This window comes from Vicugna pacos, chromosome X (assembly GCF_048564905.1).
Source record: "Vicugna pacos chromosome X, VicPac4, whole genome shotgun sequence".
In the NCBI taxonomy this organism is placed as follows: Eukaryota; Metazoa; Chordata; class Mammalia; order Artiodactyla; family Camelidae; genus Vicugna; species Vicugna pacos.
This window is the reverse complement of record NC_133023.1, coordinates 40,891,815-40,912,637: the sequence shown is the minus strand read 5'-3', so window position 1 is coordinate 40,912,637 and position 20,823 is coordinate 40,891,815. Positions and strand designations below refer to the sequence as shown.

At 42.7% G+C, this 20,823-nt stretch overlaps 1 protein-coding gene and 2 non-coding genes across 6 annotated transcripts in view; 1 reads left to right on the top strand and 2 right to left on the bottom strand.

Moving 5' to 3' along the window:
* The window catches only part of SHROOM4 (shroom family member 4), a 196,683-nt gene that overhangs the window by 137,387 nt on the left and 38,473 nt on the right, over window positions 1-20,823 (top strand). For 2 of the 4 annotated variants that reach the window (XM_072956512.1, XM_006217833.4), the window contains exon 3: window positions 18,258-18,392. The exons of 1 other annotated variant lie outside the window; for it this stretch is intronic. In XM_072956512.1, the coding sequence (XP_072812613.1) occupies window positions 18,258-18,392 (135 nt within the window). Of the gene's footprint in view, window positions 1-12,670; window positions 13,045-18,257; window positions 18,393-20,823 lie in introns of those variants that run through there. One more of the 4 variants, XM_031673961.2, reaches the window with a different exon arrangement.
* LOC116278661 (U6 spliceosomal RNA) lies at window positions 4,742-4,845 on the bottom strand. The gene has a single exon (XR_004187968.1). It is a non-coding gene; the product is annotated as a U6 spliceosomal RNA (small nuclear RNA).
* On the bottom strand, window positions 11,207-11,279 carry TRNAV-AAC (transfer RNA valine (anticodon AAC)). The gene has a single exon. It is a non-coding gene; the product is annotated as a tRNA-Val (tRNA).

Here is a 20,823-nt window from a genome sequence, read left to right as displayed (position 1 = left end):
CTCTAAAATAGCATTGGCCCCCGCATAGCCCCGTTGATCAGTCTACCCCTTACCCTGCTTTTTCTGTCTTCAGAGCACTTACACTACCTGTCATATTATATATTTATTGAGTTGAGCACCATGAGGACTGTCTTGTCTGTTTTATTCATTGGTTTGTCCCTAGCACCTTGAACAGTGCTTTTTTGGCTCTCAATAACTAAGGGATCAATCAATCAAGGAATATGTAAATGAATGAATTCAATGGAAGTACCTGTGTAGAAGGTGAAATAACAAATTCTGTTCACTCCTAGAGTTTTAAATACTTTATCATTTTCATTCCACAATTCTGTCTTTCAGCTTTAGCATTTTCAAATTAAATCCACATATCTATGTATGGGTTTTATTTCAATTTTCCAAACATCACCTTGACAAAATTTAAAATCCAATTGAAGTCAAGTTCAGTTTTAAAGTAACTGATTTGTTTGTTCTCCATCCCATGGGGAAGGAACGTACGTACTTGAGTGTGTGTGTGTGTGTGTGTGTATGTGTGTATGTGTGTGTTTGTGTGTGTGTGAGAGAGTGAGAGAACAGTTACCTTCAGTGAGGAAATTGGGTAGGGAGTGGGTTGGAGAGGCAGGAGTAGGGATTCCAGGTTCCCCAGAAGGAAAATAATTTTGTTTCAATTGCTGTATTTTTTTCCTAAATTGTTGATTCTAAATCCATTTTAAAAAACCTAACTGAAAGCCAAAGAAATGAAAAGCTTGATGAACCTAGAGGTTTGTAAACGTAAATACATCAGTTCAGGGAATTTCCCAGAGGCTCATGCTGAGCCTTGTGAAACCAGGCAAGAGCCTTTATGAAGAGAAACTTCAGCAGAGGAGATAGATATACAGCAGCTACTCAGCAGCTCAGATCTCTATTCAACAATGGAAGTGGTGATGCGGGAACTGCCCCCTTAATTCTGGGATGTGCCTCACCATGAAGTAGAATGTAACTGCCCCTGGAGCCCAAATTCTATTCAAGCAGCTGCCCTCTATGATGGACATAGCCACTGATAGTTGAAGGGAGGCTCCCGGGCTGCCTTGAAAGACAAGATCCCACATAAGTCAAAGCAGCAGCAGCAGCAGTATTTTAAGGGAGCTATTTGAAAAAACTGTTTTCAAATGTATGGCAGCATTCTTTAGTTATGGGTCTCAAACTTGAGCATGCATCAGAATCACTTGGAGGGATTGTTAAAATTCAGATGGCTGGATAGGCACATGAAAAATGCTCAGTATCGTTAATTATCAGAGAAATGCAAATCAAAACTACAATGAGGTATCAATTCACACCAGTTAGAATGGCCATCATTCAAAAGTCCACAAATGATAAATGCTGAAGAAGGTGTGGAGAAAAGGGAACCCTCCTACATTGCTGGTGGGAATGCAGTTTGGTGCAGCCATTATGGAAAACAGCATGGAGATTCTTCAAAAAACTAAAACTTACCATATGATACAGCAATCCCACTCCTGGCATATATCCAGAGGGAACTCTAATTCGAAAAGATATATGCACTCCAGTGTTCATAGCAGCACTATTCACAATAGCCAAGACATGAAAGCAACTGAAATATCCATTGATAGATGACTGGATAAAGAAGCTGTGGTATATTTATACAATGGAATACAACTCAGCCATAGAAAAGAGTAAAATAATGCCATTTGCAGCAACATGGATGGACCTAGAGATCGTTACTCTAAGTGAAGTTAGGCAGAAAGAGAAAGAAAAATACCATATGATATAATTCATATGTGGAATCTTAAAAAAAAAGGACACTATGAACTCATCTACAAAACAGAAACAGACTCTCAGACATAGTAAACAATCTTATGGTTACTGGGGAAAGTGGGTGGGAAGCGATAAATTTGGGAGTTTGAGATTTGCAAATTTTAGCCACTATATATAAAAATAGATTTAAAAAACAAGTTTCTTCTGTATAGCACAGGAACTATATTCAATATCTTCTAATAACCTTTAATGAAAAAGAATATGAAAACAAATATATGTATGTATGTGCATAACTGGGACATTGTGCTGTATACCAGAAATTGACACATTGTAACTGACTGTACTTCAATTAAAAAATAAATAAATAAAAAATAAAATTCAGATGACTGGACTCTACTCTCAGAGTTGTTTTTTTTTTTTGGTGGGGGAAGTGTGGGAGGCAATTAGGTTTATTTTTATTTTTTTAATTCTTATTTTTTATTGAAGTGTATTCAATTTACAATATTAATTTCAGGTGTACAGCAAAGCAATTCAGTTATATATACACATACATATTTTTTTCAGATTCTTTTCCATTACAGCTCGTTACAAGAAATTGAATATAGTTCCCTGTGCTATACAGTAGATCTTTGTTGTTTATCTATTTTATATATAGTAATGTGTACCTATTGATCTCAAATTCCTAATCTATCCCACCTCCTCTTTTTTTAAGGGAGATACTGGGGATTGAACCTAGGACCTCATGCATGCTAGCCATGTTCTCTACCATGGAGCTCTACCCTCCACCCCTACTCTCAGAGTTTCTGATTCAAAAGGTTTGGAGTGGGGTCCTAGAATTCATTTCTAGCAAGTTCCCAGGTGATGCCAATGCTGATTTATAGAACAAACTTTGAGAACTGTTGTTTAGGGGGAAAATGCAGAAATTTGGAAGCAAAGAACTAGGATTCAAGCTTTGTGTTATTTACTTCACCTCCAAGCTTGAGTTTCTTCTTTTCTAACGCAGAGTTTGTAAGGTTGTTATAAGGGTTAAATGGAATAGTGTCAGTGAGATTTCTTTGTGAACTGGACATATGTATACAAATGTTAGCAGTTAAGTGGCTTCGCAAATAGTACTTGCTGCCACCACCTCCCACCAGATTTTCCTGTGCTTTGACCCCTCTCCACCCAACTTTGTCCTACCAAGTCCATCAGGCACCTAGAAAGAAACTAAAGCCAAGAAGGACCTGAATAATAATTTTTTTTAGCCTATTGGACATGGCCTTGTTGCTGATCTTGATTTGACCCCTCTTTTCCTCTGTCCAATGTGTTCTCAACTTGATCCTTATTCTTTAAGCCCTGGCCACCTTGCACAGCCAAGAATAGCATCTCGTGCTGATAACAGGGGTAAAGAACTTTCAGGTGGAACCTTTTTTAATTAGTAGAATAAACAGAGGAATCCACTGCTAAGCAGGAAAGCATTTGTTGGGGAAACCATTTTGCCAGGTTGGTGGGCTCTAGGCTGATTTCCCTGAGGGCAAAATCCAGATGTTTGAAAAAGTTAAGTGGATTCCTAAGTATAATTGCAGATTCTGAATTTAGGAATGTGTCAGCTGTATTAGACAGTTGCCAGGGTAAATGGTAGGTCTACGTAGAATGGTCTTTTTCTTTGAGACCCTTTTCTCATCCCAAAGTAATATATGTGTAATGTAGAAAATTTTGAAATTTTGTGTAAGTATAAGAAAATCAGAATGACCCTTAGTTCTGCCAGACAGAGATAACTACTTAGTGGTAAGATATTAGGATATTTTCACTCAGCCTTTAAAAAAAAATTAGCCACTAAGAAATGTTTTACTTGAAAAGGAATAAGAAAGTCAAAAGCACCCATAACCATATCACTTTAAAATTACATAAAGTACAAAGGAAAAGTCCCCCTTCTGTCCCTATAATGCCAGCTTCCAAAATAATGTCGGTGGAAACTTCCCTGCATTTCCTTAGCTTGTACAGATGAAGAGATGATTATAATACAGTGTTACAATTTGTGTGTCCAGTGCTTGGCATGATGCTTTCCACTGAGGGACCCACATGTCATCTTGTCTTTTAATATGTGAGTGCTTGTAAATGAATATATGTATATGGATATATTTTTTTTGCATTGGGCTGTACCATGTATAGGTTTGTGTTTTGTTTTTTCGCTTACCATTATATTGTGAGCCTTTTCCAGGATCATTAAGCAGCCTTCAAAACTTTTTTTTTACTTTTTTATTGACGTATAGTTGATTTATAATGTTTTAGGTATACAGCAAAGTGATTCAGCAAAGTATCATATGTATGTATATGTGTGTGTGTGTATGTATATATATATATATATATATATTCAGTTATATATATATAACTGAATCACTGAATCACATACATATTATTTTTCAGATTCTTTTCCATTATGGGTTATTACAGGATATTAAATATAGTTCCCTGTGCTACACTCCATCACCCCCCACCATATTTTCCTTTCCCCCATCCATTTTTACATAGTAGTAATGTATCTGTTAATCCTAAATTCCTAGTTTATCCCTCCCCCTGTCCTTTCCCCTTTGGTAACCGTAAGTTTGTTTTCTATGTCAGTGAGTCTATTTCTATTTTTACTTATATGTCTATTTATGTATTTGAGGGTTAATTAGGTTTATTTATTTAAATTTTTTAATGGAGGAGTTTTAATGGCAGACTATTATTCCTTCACCTAACTTCCTAAATGTTGAACGGTTGGGATGTTCCTAATTTTACCTTATAAATAATCCTGCTGTGGATGATACTTCATGTCCATAAATCAATGTTTGCATCTCTAATTGTTCTCTTAGGATAGAATCCTCAGAATGGAAAGACTGGATCAAAGGGTAGGAAATTTTTTTTAAATATGTAACTCACTTCCCATAAAATTCATTACTTTCCAGTGTGAAATTCTGTGTTTTTTAGTATATTTACAAGGTTGTACAACCATCACCACTGTCTAATTCCAGAAAAAAATATGGAATGCTTCACAAATTCGCATGTCATCCTTTTTCAAGGGCCATGCTAATCTTTTCTGTATCATTCCAATTTTAGTATATGTCAGCTAAAGCAAGCACAGTAGGAACATTTTTATGTCTCTTGATAACATATGGCAAATCTCCCTCTGGCAAATGTGTCTCCAGATCCATTCCCATCCAGCAATGTAGAAGAAGAAGAATGCCTATTTCCCTGCAACTTTGCTGACACTTAGTTTGAATATATATATAGCCAATATCATTGAAAATGGCATTGTTTTACCTTTTTGATTAGCTCTTCTGCCTCTCTAGCTGTTATGTAAAGATATGTCACCACCCTCTTTCCTTTGCATGCATTTACCATGGGCAGTCACACCCACTGTGACAGCCTCGGATGCCTCCTTTCTGTGGGTCATAACCACATGTCTGGACCCCACACTAACCTTTCTCAGACTGTAGCCCAGATGTCAGGTAGCTTACTGAGCATGACTATCTACATAATTTGACAGCATAACAAACACGCTCATGCCTAAAACCACTCATGTCTCCTGAAGCCAGCTCATGCTCTCAGCTTCCTTGTCTAGATTAGTGATACCACTTTTCTCCCAGGTGTCTCATGGCCACCTTCACTCCTCTCTCTCCTCCATATTGAATTAGTAGCCCAAGTTTCTTGATTCTGTCTCTCATATCCTTTCTCACATCCTTCCCTTCTGCTCCATTCTCATGGTCATTGCTCTAGTTCTACCTTTAACTGTGTCTATCACGCACTGGCCTACTCACGTCACTATGATTTCAGTACTTATCCACATGATTCATCCTACATGTGGCTATGAGAATAACCTTCCTAACATGCTGCTTTCACCATGTTTCTCTCCTGTCCTGGAACCTCCAAAGCCTCTCTCTTTGCCTATGGGATTATATAAAGTAAATGCTTTATCCTGGCACTTAAGGCCCATCACGTTCTTCCATCATTCTAATTTTACTGCTTGTGTGCCTTACACAAAACCATGTTCTTCTCTCAGCATATTCCTCCTTTTCCCTGTCTTCTTTATGCAAACCTTGGCATGACCTCTTCCCTAGTCTCCTCCAGTTTAAAATTGTACTGAGTCTTCAAAAATCAGAGGTTCTGTCAGGTCTTCCTGCATTCAACGAGTGGTGCTTTCTCCCTTTTTCCCCCCGTGGACTATCTGGTTTTAGACACCAATTTTATAATATTTTCAACAAAAAATTAAGGAAGCTTGCTTAATAATGTTTTTATTACATGAGTGTTTTTTAATTTGTTTAAATTGAAATATAGTTGATTTACAATATTGTGTTAGTTTCAGGTGTACAGCAAAGTGATTCAGATTATCTATCTATCTATCTATCTATCTACCTACCTATATCTTTTTGGTTCTTTTCCGTTATAGGTTATACAAGATATTGAATATAGTTTCCTGCACTATACAGTAAATCTTTGTTATTCTCCTTTTTAAAAAAAACTCTCATCTTGTTAGCTTTTCCTTTATGATAAGACATTCTGCCCTGTTTAGTTACTTAGGGATTTTTATTTACCCCCCTACCACATTATAAATTTTTTGAGCACAGGGATTATACCTTTTTCGTTTTGACGTATTCCATAGTACCTCTCCAAGCACCTGAAATGTAGATAAGAGTTCCATAAATGCTTGAATAAAAGACTGGTAAAGACTGCCAACTTTTTTTTTAAAGAGCTACTAATGACTCAGTTTCGGGAATAAATTCTGTGCTAGGAAGGTCCAGATGCCAGATGACCCAAATGTCATGGCTAATTCTCTTTTTCCTTCACTCTCCACATGCAATCCATCAACCAATGTTGTCAGCTCTACCTCTTTAAGAAATCTCTAATAAACCCTCTTTTCTTGACCTCTGTTGCTTCCTCCCTCGAACAAACCACCATTGTCTCTTACCTATAAGGGACTTTTTAACTGGTTCCCTGGGTTCTATTCTTGTCCTGCCTAAATGCATCAGCCAAGTGAGATCTTTTTAAAACTTAGATCATGATAGTCCCCTGCTTAACAACCCCCAGTAGCTTCCCACTGCACTGAGAATAAAATACAGACTTCTTACGTTGGCCTTTGAAAGCCCCATGGTCTGACCTTGGCACTTCCCCAACCTCATGTCCCACTACTATCCACATTGCTCACTGGGCTCCAGATCTCTGAGCACTGGCCCTTCCTCATTGTCATGTTAGCTCAAATCAGAGCAAGTAGGTTCTCTTGGTTCTCTTGGGGTCATCACTGTTGTTGCCTGTTGTTCCTTGTGCTGTATGTCTTTAGTAGTGGAGATGACTCAGATAGTGGCCACAAGCAATTCTAAGGCATTTGAAACTTGACTTGGGGGAAACCTTGTGTGGATTCAATCCTTATCCAAAAAATTGGTGTCTCCAATACTGAGTTGGAGCTGAAGAAGGTATTTGGCTTAAAGGGAGAAGAAACAAAATCTTTCATTATACCTGGAACCTCCTTCCCAAATACTACTGTTAAAAACCAGAGCTGGAAACATCCTCCACCTTCTTTATCACTCTGGGTGTTGGTTTAGGAAATTGAGCATCATGGCAGAAGCTGACTCAATAGATGGTGTTCTGTGAGCCTATTGTCATTTTCCCTGTATGCTCCTCTGAAGTCTCCCTCAGCCCTCTGGGGTTGCACCCTTAGCTTTTGTATACACAGGGAAGACAGATCCTTGACTTGCTCCCCTTGCTTCTAGAAGCTATGAAATATGCCCCACCCACCTCCTTGTCTTTGATGATAGGTATGTTTTTATCAGACTGTATGTAGAAAAACGAGAATGTGCTTCCCAGTCCACTCTGAAAGAGACTTCCAAGTACTGTGTTTCTAAACCACTAAGCATTTTTCTAGCCCCTAATATTTGCACATCTCTCCTCTGTCATTCATGTGGTTGGCTCCTTCCAACCTTCTTTAGAAAAAGAGGTGTCCTTGTGTTTTAAAGAGTCCAATGTGGAAAAAATGGAGAAATGAAAGCAGAAGGTCAATTGTAAAGGTCCTAACCAGATGAAGGTATCACTTCTGACTTGGAAAGCCAAAAGGCACCCACTGACACCCATCACAGCATTTGAGGGAGTCTTCACTTTTGCCCCAACATGCCCTTCCATTCTTATTTACTACCCTGGGTTTCCTTTTAGCCAGGAATGATCCTGAGCTGGAGGGTGGAGAGGGGGATCCAGCAAATTTACATGAAAGAACTTGACCTGGCTTTTCAGAGGGGTGAGGGGAGATAGAGGAAGTGGGAAAGGTTGGGAGGCAGAACTAGGTACCAAAATCTCTTTCTACATGAAGTACCTGTCTCTCAGATGACCCAAATTGTAACTCTCCAATGGACAAGAAAGGCATTGTCCTAAAAGTTCTCTTTAAAATGATAGAAACAACACAAATGTCCATCAACTGGTAAATAGATAAGTAAATTGTAGTATACAGAATGGAATATTATTCAGCAATAAAAAATGAAGTACTGATGCATGATACTACACTGGTGAACCTTGAAAACATGATGCTAAATGAAAGAATCCAAAAACAAACAAAAAAATCACATATTATATGATTCCACTGAAATGAAATGGTCAGAATAAATAAGTCCATAGAGAGGGAGGGTATAGCTCAGGTGTAGAGCATATGCTTAGAATGCACAAAGTCCTGGGTTCAATCCAATCCCAGTACCTCTGTTAAACAAAAATTTTTAAAAATAAACTTAAAATTTTTTAAAAACAAGTCCATAGAGACAGAAAGTAGATTAGTGGGAGAGGGTATGCTCAGTGGTAGAATGTATGCTTAGCATGCACAAGGTCCTGGGTTCAATCCTCAGTACCTCCATTACAAAAGAAAATCTTTTAAAAAATAAATAAACCTAAAAACTAAAAGCAAGTCCATAGAGACAGCAAATAGATTAGTGGTCACCAAGAACTAGAGATAGGGATGGGGGAGATGAAGGGATGGGGTTTCTTTGTGGTATGATAAAAATATTCTAGTTGATTATGGTGATGATTGCATAATTCTGTGAATATACTAAAAAAAACATTTAACTGTAAACTTTAAGTGGGTGAGTTTTTTATGGTGTGTGAATTATGTCTCAATAAAGCTGTCTTATAAATATTTTGTTTTTATTTTTGGGGGGAGGTAATTAGAAATTTATTTATTTGTTTATTTATTTTCATGGAAGAACTAGGGATTGAACCCAGAACCTTGTGCATGTCAAGCATGTGCTCTACCACTGAGCTATACCCTCCCCCTGAAAGCTGTTTTTTAAATAAATAAATAAAATTATACAGATATATATATACACACACACACACACACACAGATATATACACAAATACACACATACATACCCATACCCATACACATACACACAAATACATACACATACACATACATGTTCCCCCTTGGTTGGGTATGTATAAGGAAGGGTCTCTGGATCCCCAGGCTGCAGGGTCCCCCAGCTAACAGTGGGGTGTGAGGAGACCTTCATAGCTCTGTATCCCTCTTGCAACCAAGCAGCTTTTGCCTTCTTCTGTCAGATAAACAAGCCAGGCATTGTTCTGTCCACCGGCCTGTGTGCAGGCTTCCCTTCCTGCTGAGCGGGTCAGAAAGAGCTTGGATTCCTTCATGTGGGGCAGGTGGAATATACTGTCTAGGGGGAGGCTGGCCGAGCCACAGAAAGTAAACAGAGCTAATCAAGGACACTCTTTTGTGCTTCTCCTTATCTAAACACTTTCAGAAGAGGAAAGAGCCTGCAGTTGGTTATGGCCCAGACCTCAGGCTAAGCACGACCCCAAGCAACAGGGGCCATATTTTACTTCTGGCCCTGGGTTGGGACAGAGCCATTGTTCATTTTCTGCTCGTCCCCTACCTTCCCCCCAACAAGTAGTCCTTGAGGGATCTGTTTGGAGCCAGGTTCAGAGACAAGTAGTACTGTCAGAAGATATTGGGGTGACATCCCACTAGAGTAGCTGGAGATTGACTCCTTCTAGAATTGGTCCACCTCCCTCCCCACACCTCTCACAACGGTCTTTACAAGGACTCTTCTGGGAGCCAGCTTCTGACTGATCTGCCACCTCTGCCACATTGTACCCACCCTCCTTGCACCCATGCCAAGTTCCTATCCTCTGAGTGTTTGGAAAAGAAGCAGTCATCTTTACCTTCCCCTGAATATTGAAGGTAACACTTGCTCATGTTGTCCAGAACTCACCTCTGCTAAGTAAGAAGGTGCTCCCTATACCCCCCCACCTCATCTCCCAGCCTCTTTCCCGAATCCCAACTGGCCAAACTGCTCACATTGCTCTTATCATCCTCTGCCCAAGGATTTCCTGAGTGTACGCTGTCTGTGTCCACCTGCCCATCAGATCACCTCATCTGGTGACCACCCAGCTTCACACTCCCACCCTGCCTCCCTACCTCAGCCAGTCCCATGAACACCTCTAGTCAAGACTTCCAGAAAGAGAAAGAAAAATACCATATGATATCACTTATATGTGGAATCTAAAAAAAGGACACAGATGACTTATTTATAGAACAGAGACAGACTCACAGACATAGAAAACAAACTTATGGTTACTTGTGGGGGAAAGGGATGGGGAGGGGTAAATTGGGAGTTCTGGATTTGCAGATACTAACTCCTGTATATAAAGGAGATAAACAGCAGTGTTCTACTGTGTAGCACAGGGAACTCTACTCAATACCTTGTAATAGCCTATAATGAAAAAGAATATGAAAAGGAATATATATATACACATATATATATGTATATATATGTATGTGTGTATATACATATAAAAAATATATAAAAAATAAAAAATATATAAATAATCTGAATCACTATGCTGTACACCAGAAATTAACACAATGTTGTAAATCGGCTATACTTCAATTAAAAAAAAAAAACTTCCTCAGCATCATCTGGCTACTGACAGGGCCAGACTGCTATCAAACTTATTATTCTTCATTTTCTTAGGAAGTGGGGATCTATTAGCCTCCTCAGGGAAGCATTTTTATGGGCTGGGTTACTGAGTGGAAGGAGGGAGGCAAGAAGATTTGGGAAGGCTGGGTCCCCAGGCCCAAGCAATACCATGTGAATTGACTGTTTATCCTGATGCTTTTTGAGACCAGGGGTTATTCCCTAGTGTACTGCAAACACTAAAGGTATCGTATGCCCTAGTGTATTGGCAGAGTGTGATTATCACACCAGCACCATCACCATCACTCTAGAGCTTGTTAGAAAGTCAGAATCTGGAGCCCACTCTAGACTTACTGAATCAGAATCAGATTTGAGATGGCCAGGTGATTAGTATGGCTATTGAAGTTTGAGAAGTACTGCTCTAGAGAACTAGGCTTGGCTTTTGAACCTTCTCTTAGTCCTTTCACATTCATCTTATTTGGCTTGAAGAAGTTCTTTCTCTTTCTTCCTTCCTTCCTTCCTTTCTTTTTTAATGGAGGTACTGGGGATTGAACCCAGGACCTCATGCATGTTAAGCAGGCCCTCTACCACTGAGCTATACCCTCCCCCCAAGGAATTCTTTCTCTTGGCAGTCCTAGTGCCTTGCCCATTCTTATGGGGTAGAGGATAATGTTCATAACGGATATTATTTATCGAACGCCTATTGAATTCCAGGCATGTGCTGCAGATGAGGAAATGGAGGCTCCGTGACAGGCCCAAGGCCAAACAACTAGTAAGTGGTAAAGCTGATACTCCAAGACAGATCCGCATGCCCGCCATATCCCCAAACTTCCCCCTCACAGTACTTCTAACTGCCAAAGGAGGGCCTGTAGGCTTACCTGGATGGCACCTGCCTCTTCTGGAATAAAAAAAAGTCGACCCAGACCTCCCTAGGAGGCACAGAGGGAAGAGAGGGGAAGGGGCCTCCTGGCATGCTTTCCCCAGAGAGGAAAGGCCCTAGCATACTTCTTGTCCTGAGGAAGCAAACTCAGGCACCAGAAATGGCTAGAAATGGGACCAGCCACCAAGGCCAACCGGACTGGGGATCCAGGAGTATTATGAAGGGTAAACCCCAACTCTGAATCCCCAAGAGAATTTCAATTCTGATACCCGAGCTTGGGCTCAGGATGTGCGACATACTCTCGTGGGGCTGCTCTGGGGTGTGGCTGTGGCGTGGGTCAGTGAGGACAGCTGGCGGACCCCTGGCCAGAGGCCTGCAACCATGACATTAGAACATACCATCGCTGGAAGGGTTGTTTGTGACAGTGGACTTGAATGTTTTATTTTGCAAAGAGGAAACAGAAGCCCAGAGAAGGAGAGTACATCACCAGAGGTCAGAGCAAATTCATTGCAGAGGCAGGGACACTGACCCTAGGCAGCACTGTTCTGGAGTTGGGGTCTCTGGTGTGAAATTGAGTGTTCTCTGGGTCTGCTCAGGTGCCAGTAGGACATTCCGACCCTGCCAATACGGCCCAGAATGGTTTGTAAGTCTTTATATCTCAGCAGGACATTCATCTTGGGCGATCTCTAGGTCACTTGTCCCCGGCTATGTAAAACCAGCTTGTCTTGCTACTTGCTTTTCTGGAACTGGAGGCTGCTAGGCTGGGCTGATCTGGGCTTTCCTTTTCTGGGGCCTAGGGGACCCGCGGAGATGGCTGGGTGGGGTCATCTCAGTCCAGGAAGCACAGGAATTCTTTTAAGTGTATGTGTCTGAGGTATTTTTCTCTCTCACTTACGTGTATTTTTAAAAATTCTTTTTAGACACCCGCTTTATCTTTCCCAAACATCATTTCCTTGCTCCTTTCCTGAGTTCTAGCAGTGGCTGGGGGCCCAGCTTCCTTATTGGCTTCTGAGCTGGGGAAGGGGGCGGGTCAGGGCCCAGAGGAGGCTGGAGTAGGGAACAGGGGGGCTGTTTATGCGGCTGAAACTGCCTTTCATCCTTCCCTTTGCCACCAGGGTGCTGGCTGGTTTCTGGAGCAGCGTCTTCATTCCTAACCAGCCCTTGACCCTGGCTTTAATTCCCTAGGACTGTGGCCTCATCTGGGCACAACCAGGCTCATGGCCACACCTTGCCTTCAGTGCTACTCCTTTCTGTTCTTGGAACTGGGACCTGATTGTGCCTGAGCCCCTTGGAGCCCACTCAGGGGCTTGGGCTGATGGCCTCTCCTCTGAAGAGGTCTTAAAGGAAGGCAGATGGGTCTCAGCTAAGGGAGGATCCAGCCCACAGAACGAAGCCCTGGGGGCTGGCTGGAGGGTTTGTTGATGAGCAGCTGAGCTGGCTGGATACCCAGCTCTCTCCTAAGCCATCTCCCCAACCCGGGCAACTTCCATGGTAGGTACTATGGTAGCCATGGCCATCATGGCTGCTGCCCCACTTCCCCCTTCTGCTTGCTTGCTTGCTTGCTTTAATGGAGGTATTAGGGATAGAACCCAGGACCCTGTGCATGCTAAGCAGGCACTCTACCACTGAGCTATACCCACCCAGCTCCTGCTTTCTTTCTTCAATATCCCTTTCTTTTTGCTTCCTAAGAAAGAATTTGGTGGTGATGAATGATAGGGTGTGTGTTTCATGATAGTGCCTTAGGAGAGATGGCAGGCACCCGAGTTGTTCCCTCCACAGCTATACCTGGAGCTAGATAGTTGGTGGTTGGCATTTTCTTAGCTGCATGCTTATTTCTCCTCATCCTTCTTCCCCACTGCTGAAGGAGGGGATGGTTTAAATGTTAGGACCACCGAGTCTTTCCTTTTCAGATTCCTTCTTCAGGGAATGGCTAAGAGAAGCCTCAGGTATATAAGCTTTTTGAGATAGACCCCTCTTGGGGGAGGTGGGGTCATGTGGTATCCTAGAAAGGGCTGGATGACCTGAGCCTCACCATCAAGTGCTGGTTACTAGCTTTGGGTTCTTGACAAAGCAGTTCAGCTTTCTGTGTCTCTGTTTCCTCATCTATAAAGGGGACATAATAATAGCAGTTAGCGATGAGGTTGGAGTCATGATTGAATAAGCTAACATATGCAGAGTGCTTAGTGCCAGGTACCTCTTAAGTATTCAATAAATGGTCCCTGTGTTTGTTTGCTTTTTAAGTTAATAGTATGTCAGGCACTAGGCTGAGTGATTTCACACATGGGACCGCGTTTAATCCGGACTGTAAACTCATGAATAAGGGATGGTTATCATCCCCATTTTACAGATTAATAATCTACAACTCAGAGAAGTGATTTGTGCAAGGTCACACGACTAGGATTGGAATGTGAGGGTGGACTGACTCCAAGGCTAGGGCTATTCAGGAAAAATAATAATAGGCCAAGCATTAGACCCTCTAAGTAGTTTCCAATCCTTTCCCCTACTAGGGCTAGAAGGCTCCAGCTCTGGCTGCAGTGCCTCCGCTGGGATTTTCCTCCCTGCATCTTGTGCTTTCTTCCCAGTGGTCCCAATGCCCCCACTGTCTTGCTTCTGTCTCCTTTAGGGTTGTTTCCCCCTCCTGGAGAAATCCTAGAGAGAGTAGGGGCCTTTGTAAGTTGACTGTCATAGTGTGGCAAGGGGGTGATGCTAGTGGAAACTTGACAGTGGATGGACAAATCTGGGTGGAGATAATCTTGAACCATCAAGAATGACAAGTGTAAGCTGACAACCCTTATTACCATCCCTACTACTTTTTGACCACTTGCAACACATCACTGTGTCCCAGATGCTTTGAGAATATTCTCTCTCGTCTCCACAATAACCTAGCCCAGTAAGGATTGTTGTTCTTTTTTTTTTCAGGTAAGAAAACTAAAGCTCAGATGGTTAAGTGACTTCCATAGAATCACACATCCAAAGTGGTAAAGTTAGGATGTGAACCTAGTAGATCTGTCTCACTTGTTTTAGTCTCATCATCTACTGGCTTGGTATAGTTGGTAGGATGGGACTGACATACATGAAATGATAATGAGCAGTATAAAACACTATATTATTTTGGGTTAAATTGTGAGGACTAGATTACTGAGGACAAGCTCCCTGGAGTAATCTTACTTGAGGAGTACCTGGAAGAACAGTGGATTTTGATTAAGAAAATGAAAGGGGGCATTCCAGGCAGAGGGAGTAGTCATAATCAACTGAAATTGATTGAGGTCTTACCAGACCCTGTTCCAGGCAGTTGACATGCACTGTCTCATTTGATCTTGACCACCCCATTAATTAGGTACTATTATCCCCATTTTATTGTCATGGCAACTAGAGCTCAGAGAAGTGGGGGCATCTGTCTAAAGCAACAGAGCTAATAAGTGGAGGAGCTGAGGTTCAAACCAAGGTGCTCCAACTCCACAGCCAGTGCTGGATTCTACTGGAAACCAACAGCAAAGGCATAAAGCTGGTTGCAGGGCATGATTGGAGCAGAGAAACGAGAGGTTAGGATGAGTGGGTTCAGATAGCTTATAGAGGGCTTTGAAAGTTGTATTTGTGAGAGAGGATGAGCTCCACGTCCTTCTGTTCCACCATCTTGAAGCCCCTCTGAGGGCTTTGAAACTTGGATCCACTTCACACTTAATGCTGGACAGGTTAAGAAATAGGGAGCCAGTGAAGATTCTTGAATAGGAAAGTGCCAAAATCCAACTGGTATTTGACATGGTAAGATCTAAGAGCAGTGACTGGAAATGAAACAATGTGAGATGACTAGCAGACTGACACGGTATGTTGGACATCAGGTGTCAAAGGCCTGGACTAGAACAGGAGGTGGTGGTGCTGGGTTCTGTGGAGAAGTATGATTATGCGGAATAGTCTCAGTGAAAATGGTAGAGGGGGTGAGGGGCAGTGCGGGGAGAGAAAGAGGCAATGCCAAAGAGATATTATGAAAGAAGACTTAGTAGAACTCAGGAAAGGATTGGATGGTTGAGAGGAAGGTGGTACCAAGGCTGACAACTCACATTTTAAACCCTGGACTCAGAACCTCAGGAATCTGGGATGTGGAAGAAGGGCCCCAAATAAGAGAGGTGCCCTGTTCTCCACTGTATCTTCAGTGCCTAGAAGCATAGTACATAGTAGATATCCATGGTACATAGTACATAGCAGTACATAGTACATAGAGGTACATAGTACTTCTGTGAGATGCTTTTTATTTATTTATTTTTTTTACTTTCTTGATGGAGGTACAGGGGATTGAACCCAGGACCCTGTGCACGCTGAGTATACACTCTACCACTGAGCTGTATACCACCGCCACAGCCCAAGATGCTTTTTAAATCATTTTTAGAAATTGACTGCTGTTGACAGCCACTGGAGAGATTTCTAGCATCATGGTTTTATGTGTGAGACTCTGGGGCAGGCACCTTCCCCCAAGGTCTTCTTGTGCCTTCAGCCTCCCTGATGGGCACTCCAAAATCCATAATAGAACAGTGTGGTTAAATGCAGGGGGCCCCACCTGCCTTTCGTTCCCATAAATTTAAGCCGCTGCTGCTGACCTGTGGCCCTGGTTTCCTGACCTTTGGCCGGCAGCTTCCACTGCCCTTCCTCTTCCACCTCCTCTGTGTCTGAGAGCACTCAACCCATGTTTTCCCCCCTCTGCAAGGCCATTCTCTTCAGGACTACCTTTTTAGGCCTTCGCCCTCGAGAGCCTTGCACTGCTGGGATTTTCTGGGTTTCCTCTGGGGTGAGGGGCATTCCCAGCCAGGATGGAATCCAGCTTGAGTCTGTCCGCTACTGCTCCTGGGAGGTAGAGAGCTGATTGATCCCACTACGTAACAAGAGTGTTGAAAACAGGAGCCCTTATCTTCATCAGCTTTGCTCTCTTGGTGTGTGGTGTGTCTAGTATAGAATCTGCCACAGTAAATGAATGAATAAATTAGTCAGTAAGCTATCATCTACTTATCTTTCTGTCATCTCCTTTATTTATCATCTGTTTTGCTTACTCGGTCATCCATCTCATACACTGTCATCCATTTTTCTCTATGTAGTTCCCTATAAACTTTCTCAGACTTTTCTCCCTTTCCGTCATTTGCTTTTCCTCTGTATCATTGCTCTCTCTTATTTCCATCATCTACCTGGCCTTTCTTTTTTTTTTTCTAATTGAACTATAGTCAGTTTACAATGTTGTGGGTTTTTTTTTAATTTTAAAAAAATTGGGGGTGGGGAGGTAGTTAGATTTTTTTATTTGTCTTTATTTCAGTGGAGGTTGGAGGTGGTGGAGATTGAATCCAGGACCTTATGCATGCTAATCATATACTCTACCACTGAGCTATACCATCCTCTGCTACAATGTTGTGATAATTTCTGGCATACAGCATGGTTATTATATATATATATTATATATATATATATATATATATATATATATATATATATATATATATATATATATATTCCTTTTCATATTCTTTTTCATTATAGGCTATTACAAAGTATTGAATATTACCAGCCCTTCTGACATCTTTCTCTCCTTATTTTCTCCCCCTCCCTCCTTTTCTCTCCTTTCCTCCCCTCCCCGTCCTCTCTCTCATTCCCCCTTCCCTCTTCCCCCTCCCTCTTCTTTCATTCTCCCCCTCCCCCCTTTCTCTCTCTCATTCTCTCTCACATCAGTCATCTCTTATCTCCTGGCACTACTCATGCCCCACATGCACTCTTCCCTATACCATTCTTCCCCGCTGACGAGGGCGGTGTCTATTTATGTGAAATATACCCGAGGACATGGATGGGTCCTGTGTAAGCCAGTCAGTAGAAGAGTTGTGGCTGTAGCCTCCGGCACCAGAAGGACCCTATGATTGCATCCAGGACCTTGGTCTCAGACCTGTTTCCCTTTATTCACCCCTCTGCTGCTGAAGAGTCTCCTCTGTCAGCCTATCACCATGCCATCCACCTCCTTGTTCAATCTTTCCTGGCAGGGTTTGGGGCTCCCTGCCACCACTTTGCCTGCAAACTTCGCTACTTCATCTCTTTGCCTATGTTCTCATTCACTGTCTCAGTGCCTTTACTGTGCTTTATTTGTGCTAGCTCTTTCACTCTCGCTAATCTGTAAGTTCTCAAGGGCAAAGCCTATGTTTGATTAATCTCTGTATCCCCAGAGCTATGCACAGATGGTACACCACACATGTACCACAAATGCTAATCAAATGAATGAGTGAAAATTGGAGAATTGACAGTCTGGTGTTGATTTGTTCAAACTTCTCAATCATTTCCCTCTTCGTTTCTTAGAGAAAAATGGGAAGATGGGTCAGATTGATTATTTTCTCCAAGAAAACTTGGGGTGGGCATGCCATTCATTGGGCAGCTACACTCACTTATTCCATGAGTATTTATTGAGCATCTACTGTGTGTCCGGCACTGCAGTACATGCTTGGGATATACCCATAAGCAAAAAAGCCCTGTGAGGCTAACCTTCTGTAACTCCAGGAATTGCCCTCGGGGTGAAGGAGATTTGGGTACTGGGTGCTGAGGGGAGCCACAAAGATTCCTACACCAGCTCCTTGCAAGATGGTCTACTTCATTTAAAGGAAAGAGGGGGTAGGGGCGGAAGCTTCCTGGGAAGTGATTTCAGCTCTGGTTCCCTAAGTTGACTTCCTGTCCCTCTCTTGCTGTAGGAGAAACGCCCCTGTCAGTAGGCCGCACTCATGGCATGTGGCCAAGCTGCTGGAGGGATGCCCTGAAGTGGCCACCACCATGCATTTCCCTTCTGAAGCCTTCAGCTTGTCCTGGCATTCCGGCTGCAACACTAGGTGAGTCTAGAACCCTCCCCTCAAGACAGCCTGGAGGTGAGATAACCTGGCTTCTCCTTCTCCCTCACTCTAGTCCCCATTGGAGGTGGCTGAGCCCGGAATGCTATCCCAGAAAATGGAGTTGGGGTCCAGGGTGCCTGGCTTCTAGTCCTCATCTCCTTCTAACTCTCTGTGACTTTAGGACAGTCCCTTTGCTTTTTGAAAATGTTTCCTTGAAATACTGACCTTACTTGGCTTGCCAGACACCCCTCTCCTTGCTTTTTATCTTATTTCACCGTTCCTTTGCAGACCCTTTCCCTGGCTCCTCCTCATCATCCTGGTCTCTAATGTCGGTGGGCCCAGGATTCGATTCTGGTCTGCTTCTCTAGCTCCAGCGACTCCCAGGTGACTTCCTCCAGTGTTCCTCTCACCCAGCTCTGCCACAGAACCAAAGCCTTCAGAATGGGGACCTCCCTGAATAGCAGGGTCCACCTGCAAGAATGAGGATCTCTCAGCATGGGGGTCTTGGTATGGTTTGTCTTTGAAACATCTGCCCAGAAGATGCAAAGAACTTTTTCAGCCAACTCAGAGGCAGCAGAGCTGCTGGCCTTGGCTGCCTTTTCCCTACCTGACATAATGTTCCCTCCAAGAGGAGTTCTCTGTTGAGGAGGCTCAGGGAAGCTAAGGGTTGCATTTGCCCCTACTCGGTGTCTTTATTTGGCATTGGAAGCCAGGGGCTCAGGGCCGAGGCATAGGCAGTTTTGTTCTGGAAGAATACACAGAAACACATTCTAAGCTTGGATCCTGTTGGAGTGGGGGTTGGGTGGTTTTCAGCAGTAAGGGTGATGGGGGTGGGTCGCAGCTCTCCTTGCCAACCAGGAATTGATGGATTCCTAGCCCAGAGGTCAAGTGAGTGGAGTGGCTAAGGGGCAAGGCAGGGAGAAAAAAAGAATTAGGAGAGGCTGACCTGGGTGGGTGGCAGTGGGGAAAGGGAGGTCCTGCCAGTGCTCAGCTCTGGCATTCAGAAACTTGGCCTTTCTGAGAGCAGCCTGCAGCCTCTGGGGTTCTATCATAGGGAGTTACTGGCATGACTTGGCTCAGTTTGACTTTGTGTGTGGGAAATGATACTTAAAATTCGGGATTGGGTCTGATCCTCATCCCTTCCTTGGTCTTCCTAGTTTGGCTTTGCCATGGGGGGATGAGGGCGGCGTGGGTGAGCAGGATACTATAGTATCCATAAACGCTTATAGTAGGGAGGATGCTGATAACAGTAGCAGTGGAAACAACAATCAAGAGAGCAGCAGCTCCCAGGTATTGAACCTTTGCTAGGTGCCCAGGCTGTGATGAGAGCTTTACTTTTTTTGCATTCTTTTTTTTTTATTGTAGTATAGTCAGTTTACAATGTTGTGTCAATTTCTGGGGTACAGCATAATGTTTCAGTCATATATATACACATACATATACAAGGGATAAATTGGAAGTTCGAAATTTGCAGATACACATTACTATGTATAAAATAGATAAACAACAAGGACCTACTGTATAGTACAGGGAATTATATTCAATATCTTGTAAGGACTATAATGAAAAAGAATATGAAAACGAATGTATATATGTATGTGTATAAGAGCTTTACTTTTATTGTCTGACTTCACCACAAAGCAACCTTCTGGTACAGATAATACTATTATTCCCATTTAACAGACAGTATAACAGAAGAACAAGGACATTAGACTCACAGAGGCCTGGGTTCACATTCCAGTTCTGATTCTTTAGGGACTTGGTGAGCTTGTCACTTTGCTTTCCCTCTCTAAGCTTCAGTTTTTCTTATTTGTGAAGTGCAGATGATAATCTCTCCCTTGAAGTTTGACATGATACATTGAAAAGTGCCTGGCACAACATAGGTCCTTGGTAAATGGTCGGGATGACTATTATCAAGAAAAGAACAGAGAAGCGCCTAAATTCTGGTCCTGTCCAGGCCTTGAACTAGAGCTGGGCTATCTTGAGAAAATCACCCCATCACAATCACTTCCCTTCACAGGGCTGGCTTGACACCAGTGGTTCTCCAAAGCGTGGTCCCTGGACCAATGGCATCAGCCTTGCCCAGGAACCTGTCAGAAGTAAAAATTCTCCAGATCCCACCCAGACCTAAAACTCTAGGCATGAGGCCTAGTCACCTGCTATGATGATCCCTCTGGGTGATTCTGATGCCCGCTCCAATTTGAGAAACACAGATTTATAAGATGGGCTGGCTGAAATGGAATCAGCCCTCTAGGGCCCCTCGCAAATGCTTATAGTCTCTGCTTCTTTTCTTCTAGCAGAGAGCTCCAGCTGGCTCTTTGGGAACACTGACAGGCCAGAAGCAATTCTAGACTCACTGGAGGCACAGAAACAGAGCATAACCCCCAATGGAGTTGTCACACTTTTTGTCTTTGGGATCTCACCCTATCCT